Here is a 6,377-nt window from a genome sequence, read left to right on the forward strand (position 1 = left end):
TGGTGCAGTGGAAGGGGCTTTGGCCGCTATAAGAGTGATCTGGGTTCCATTCCCATGAGCATCAGCCTCTTGCATTAATGTGAGCAAGGGATAAACCTTTGCTCAGCCAAAGCTTGGCAACTCCTTATAACGAGTAGTGTGCAGGCTTAGCCAGCGCGACTAGGTTTCTGATTTTAAGGGTGGGTTTTCCATCATTGAAAAAAAAAACTCATCTTGAAAATATCAATGGTAGTAATAGAAATGGAAACACCAGCAAAATCTCCAGATGTAGAGCACGAGGTTGAGGTACCTTGATAAACAGAAATTTATAATAAGGGGTTATAAAGGTAATACAAACATCAATGAAATAGAAAAGGTATATCTTTTTTTTATACATATAAGATGAAATATAATAATGAAGCTTACAAAGCAATTGAACAAATGAAATGAAATATGGTCAATGAACAAATTGGATTATACAATGACATACACAAAGAAGAAGAATAACACTTCAAAATGATCTTCAGTGAGCCATCTTCAGAGATCGCAATTTCCTTTGCTTCCGTTCTTCAGACAGTAATTTTGCAAACCTTCAAATTTGAACAATTAAATGAGTAAGATATTGTAAAATTAATAGTGAAAAGATTACAGTACAGCATTATTGAAGCCAAGAAGACATAAAATCTCATTGTTAATGGGTGAAGAGTACTTGTTTCGGTTGATGATAGTCTTTATCATCAAACTTTCTTTCAGTTTTAAAAATTTTAATCAGATATAAAAAATTGCAAGAACATCTACCTGATAAGTGCATCTTTGTTGGTGCCCTCGTTTGCTACGGGTTCATAGGTTGCTGTCACCAAGTTCACACGTGAAACTGGTTTTTCCAAGAGGGCTTCACCAAGCTTCACCAAGCTGTCTAGGTTTTCCTTGGTTGATACGTCAACTGAAGATGTATCTCCGGCCAAATTTTCAACCTATATATACCCATATATTTAAAGATTGATCAAACAATGAATTTCATAAACTCTTGCTTTAAGGAGTCTTATGAATCCGCACACATGCATGCACCCAACCACACACACACACACGCAGGGATGGCAGTGGACCAGGGAGAAACAGAGCACCCCCCCCCCTCGCCCCGTTAATTTGGACTGGAGGATGGAGGACATGAAACGGGGATGGAGGTTAAAATCAAAACCCGTGCAGAGATGGAGGCAGGGATGGACTTAAGCTTTCCCTTGTCCCACCCCGTCCCCATCCTGATCGCCGCCCCACCCCACCCCCTCCCCAATCCTTCTTTAGGGATGGCAATGGACCGAGGAGAAATTAACGAAGCCCCGCCTCTCCACGTTTGGACCGGGGATGGAGGACATGAAACAGGAATGGAGGTGGAGATGGACGTTAAAATCAAAACCCGTGCAGGGACGGAGGGCAGGATTTTGAGATGGCGCGAGGGTGGAGACCTTGTCCCCCGCCACCGCCCCCGTCCACTACCATCCCTACACACACGGAATTGGTGCATGGATGAATCATTAATTTGTCTGAATCAATTTATTTATTGCATATTTGTAAAATTTTAATCTACAATAATAACAACCAATATTTAAAATTTAAGTTTTAGTTTTTTTATTCAAAAATTTCCTAAATTAGATTATTGGGAAAAAATTCATGCACCATCCAAGAAATTCATCCCATTCATGAATGATGGTCTAGTGTGCGTTTGGCAGCAAAAACATGAAACTTCATGTACCTATCATTTCTTTGATTTTCCCCACCCGACATACAAACATGCTCTTATTTTCATGCGGTTTGCAAGCTTAATATGCAGGGCAATGTTCATTTTCATCAATATATATATATATACATATATATATATATATATATATATACATATATATATATATATATATATATATATATATATATATATACATATATTTAGCATACCTGGATTCGCAAATAGTTTTGTTCAGATTTAAGTGCTTGGAAGAACACAGAGACATGGAAATCAACCATGTCTCCACTGGAATGAGTGAAAGTGTTGATCAAAGGGCTGCTCCCACCATTCACCAGCCATCCCATAACACCCCATTTTGCAGCTCTTTTAGCACTATATTTTTCTTGAGGGATGGATGTTCCTGTTCCAAGAGAGATAACCAGAAACCTTCCATAATCTGTAGGTTTAACCGGGAAGAAATCTGGATTTCGTTGATGGACTTCTCGAGTCACTTCACTAACAGCTACAAAAGTCTACACAAAAATAAATAATAATTAAATAATATGCAGGGGAATGGAGGTTTAAACTATAACTTTGAACCCGATATATCTTTTCCTTCGAAAAAAAACATATTAACATTAAGTTGAATTTCTTCAAACACTAGTAGGATTCAACTTATTGAAACGATTAAGATACCGAAAAAACAAAGGCATTTTTTAAAATATATAATTACTTTTTATGATTAAAAGTTCACTTTTATTTTTCAAACTAAAATAATGTTATTTTTTTTGAAAATTGTGTCCAACTTTTTTTTTCTTCTACTTCTAAATAAAAGATACTATCCACCCCATATAATCGAGTGTCTAAAGCAAGACTTACAGGATTATTTGCAGCAACGCCTCCATCAATGAGGTTGAAGCTTCTAATCGTCTTTCCCTTTTGATCTTTGGTTACAAACTGATGGGCAGGAAGGTACGTGGGAGCAGCAGACGTACTGATGCATATGTCAGATAATAATGCATTTTTCGTCGGAACCTTTTTCAGCTGAGAAAAATAACAACAGCATCACCAATTCAATCCTCCAATTTGAGTTTTCACATCATCTTACCTATCAAAAACAAATGATGCTAACCTGCAAAGAAGAGAAGATAGTGGGTTGAAGGAGTCGGATGTCAAAGGTTGGGATGACCACATTCGTTAGAGTTTGGTGCAATTTGGTATCACCAAGGTTGCTTCTGATGAGTTGGTGAAGATATTTACCATCATATTTTGGTCCAACCATTGCACGTATCAGCCTCTTGACCTTTTTCAACGGGCGTCTGTTTCACCATACAAATAAAATTATACGAACTGATATATATGAAGCACATGAATGTTGCGAAAAGGATCCTATCTTATGACATATGATGTCCTAGGATCTTATACTGCATGATCTTAGCCATCTAAGTGGTGTATCTGGATGACTGTGATGAGTCCACGTCTGGTTGAGAATGTGGACTAATCCTAACTGTTGGTTGGATGGCTAGAATTAACATAAGAAGGATCCCACCATGTGGCCTCCAATGTTGCAATGACCAAATTTAGTAGGTGAAGTAATTAACATTTGATGTGTTGGTTATACCTAGATTGAGGGAAGATCTTGGAGCAGTTTTTGAGATAGAAGGAGACGATATCCTTAGCTGCATAGAGTGGTCGGTTGTCTGAACCAGGTGCAGTTAGCATGGCTGTCACCAGACCACCTGTGCTGGTTCCGGCAATGACGTCGAAATAATCAGCAATCCTCGCCTCCTTCCCGTCCAATTCCTATCCAATAAGAAAATAATGCATCAGTATTAAGTCCATACTTTTTCTTGAAGGAAAAATAGCTGTGATCTTATTAATCAGATCAGTTTAAAGCCCAACTTTTTTTTTTAATAGGCATGCAAAATGGTCCAGCTCAGGTGTAGATGAATGGGTTATGCACTGAAGAAAATGCGGACATTATTCCGTTTTGGTGATGTTTTTATGTGCCAGCTTTGATTCATGTTATACTAACTCCATTGATTGGCAGCCTGGTCCAATACTCCTGCCGAATGCTTAGCAAAGTACTTGGCTCCCTGAATGATGCCACGTGCCTTGTGCCCAGTAGAGCACCGTGGCACCATTGCCCCGAAGACAGATCAGGTGATTTGACGACACAATTTTTTGTGTTTTGAAATCAGCACCTTCCATCACTTTAATCTAGGGGTGGGCAACGGGCCAGGCAGCCGGGGTCTGGGCCGTCCCGTGAGCTTCCGGGTTCGGGTTGGCTCGGACCGACCTGATGAGATTGAGTTATTTATTAATTTTAAATAATATAAAATTTTTAAAATTAATAACTTGGTAACTGTTACTATTTATCTAATTAATTGCATTCAATTCTATGAGAACTAGAAAGATAATTAGTTGGGTACATGAAAAGTTGGGAACTTGTTAATTATTACTATTTACAAATGAATTTGGGTCGGACCAGGCTGGGTCATGGGCTGCTATTCAAACCCGAGCTCATTCCAAAACCTGGCCCATTAGTAAACGGGCTGGGCTATCTCTTGGTCGGGCCGCACTTAAAGTCCAACAGGCTGAGCTCTTAAGCAATTAATCAGGTAAATAGTAAGAGTTACCAAGTAACTATGCAATAGTTAATTTTTTAAAATTTTATATTATTAAAAAACTAATAAATAACTCAGGCCCATTGCGCCGGCTTTATATCCCGCGAGCTGGCCCAAGCCTGGCCTACATATATAACGGGCTGAGTTTTGGTCCGGTACCTAACAGGCCTGAGCCTAAAATCATGGCCCAAACACGGCCCATGGCGGGCCGGATCGACTTGGCCCATCGGACCCCCCCCCCGGGCCCATTGCCCACCCCTAGATATGCCAAAACACAAACTTTTTTGTATTTCAAAATTACCACCATCCATGGCCTTCATTCTCGTGCAAAGAATGAGCGGTGGTGACAAGGCCACGGGCATTGGTGATATCAAAACACAAAAGTTTGTGCTTTGACATATCACCTGATCCGACCTCTTCTAACGAGGCCCAAGTGTTGGATCTGCTATCAGTTGATTGTACCAGCAATCCCAATCATCACTCTCTATTCTTGAAAGAAATTCTGCTTTTCTGTCAAAATAATTAACAAGTTCATATCATTTTTGGAAAACAAAATGAATCATTTTATTCATCAAAATCCAAATCAAAACATGCAAAGTCCATAGTAATAAACGCACGAGGAAAGGACATACTCGTTAATAAGTGAAACAAACTCTCTTTTGTCTTGCAACATAAAGAAAAAAAATTTAAAAAGGGAAATAAGACAAACTTATTTATACTTAGTTGCTAACAAGTCCATGCCCATAATCTATGAAGTACACCAAGTGGTGAAAGAAAAAGGATATATATCTATTTTACTTGTAGTTGTGACTCAAGGAAGCTTAAGACGGTCCCTGGAATGATCCCTCTGACTCCACCTCCATCTATGCTTAGAATGGTGATCATTTTATCGTCAGCTTGTCGCCCGGTTTGTGGCACGGCTGATGTTGCTGCCATGTCTCTAGATCTCAGATCAAAAGGAGAGAGAGAGAGAGAGAGAGAGAGAGAGATGGTTGGTGTGGGTTTGAATAGGCCTCTGTGTTGAGCCAAATGAATAGGCCTTGCAATTTGAAGTGTATTAAAGAAGGGTTGCATTATTTATAGGGGGAGAATATGGGAAAAGGGAGCGTTTGCATGTGTACTTGATGAAACTTCCTGGAGGGTTAGCAAGAGTTATTCAATCACAATCATAATTTTGAAGTCAAGCATGTGGGGCTTTGGTCATTGTCCATGCTCACAAATGTTCACACACCGACTCTTTTTATTCACATACCAGCTCGAACTTGAGGACCAGGAGCTGCAACCTGGCCCATAATTGCACTCCACCATTCATGATTTCGCAACCACAAACATTTTAATTTACTTAATTTTTTTGCAATTAAAAAATAGAGAAATTTCGTGTAGAGTCTATCCATTTGCATGATATTCAAAACAAAATTTCCACAAAGACATTTCAAGACCCATATTTCGACTAAAACTATCAAATAAAGAGCTAACCCTTGTGATCTACATGTTTGGTTTAGTAGATTCCAATATGACAGATTTTTCAGGTTTTGAAAAACCCAAAGCAACCACCGTGGGGGCTCGTGCACATGGCCAGCAGGGTGGTTGTGAGGGTGCTTAATTAAGGCACCGGGACAAACACCACTGGCACTCAACTGTGTTCGTACCTTTCAGAGGTGGGCCATGTAAAGCATGATGGTCGTGAGGACCCACCGGGGGTTTTCCTCGCTTCGGTAAGGGTTGCTCATCATAAAAAAAATAAATCAAAAGCAAACAATTTTTTTATTTTTTTTAATGTACCAAATAGCCCCAAGAGGGGCTGGCCTAGTGGGGTGGGGGCCTTGACAGATTGACGGGCAGTAAAGGATCGATTTTCATGGGCATCGCCCTCTGCGCAAGCCAATGCATATCATATGCTGGGGGCAGGGGTCCTATTGCCGGCAAGACAACCTAGGCCATGGCAGGTTGAGCCCGTGTCACCAGGTCTTCGTGCCAAGTGTGGTTTCTTTGGGTTATAAATTAAAAAAAAAATAATGTGCTAAATATGTTAACCCTAAAAAATTATATTTTAT

At 39.7% G+C, this 6,377-nt stretch overlaps 1 protein-coding gene across 2 annotated transcripts; it reads right to left on the bottom strand.

Annotated features, from left to right (window-relative positions):
- Positions 1-286: 286 nt before the first annotated feature.
- On the bottom strand, positions 287-5,312 carry LOC149841193 (patatin-like protein 2). 2 transcript variants are annotated; one of them, XM_090004704.1, is made up of 7 exons: positions 5,122-5,312; positions 3,318-3,499; positions 2,829-3,015; positions 2,576-2,740; positions 1,927-2,229; positions 778-953; positions 343-569 (listed from the first exon to the last, which is right to left on the bottom strand). In XM_090004704.1, the coding sequence occupies exons 1-7, from the start codon at positions 5,257-5,259 to the stop codon at positions 503-505; spliced, it is 1,218 nt and encodes a 405-aa protein (XP_089860830.1). In that variant the 5' UTR covers positions 5,260-5,312; the 3' UTR covers positions 343-502. The 2 variants fall into 2 exon arrangements, with proteins under 2 accessions (XP_089860831.1, XP_089860830.1); XM_090004705.1 differs by lacking the exon at positions 778-953 and having other exon boundaries at positions 287-569.
- Positions 5,313-6,377: the final 1,065 nt, after the last annotated feature.

Source organism: Nuphar pumila, chromosome 4 (genome assembly GCF_984573655.1).
Source record: "Nuphar pumila chromosome 4, dmNupPumi1.hap1.1, whole genome shotgun sequence".
Classification (NCBI taxonomy): domain Eukaryota; kingdom Viridiplantae; phylum Streptophyta; class Magnoliopsida; order Nymphaeales; family Nymphaeaceae; genus Nuphar; species Nuphar pumila.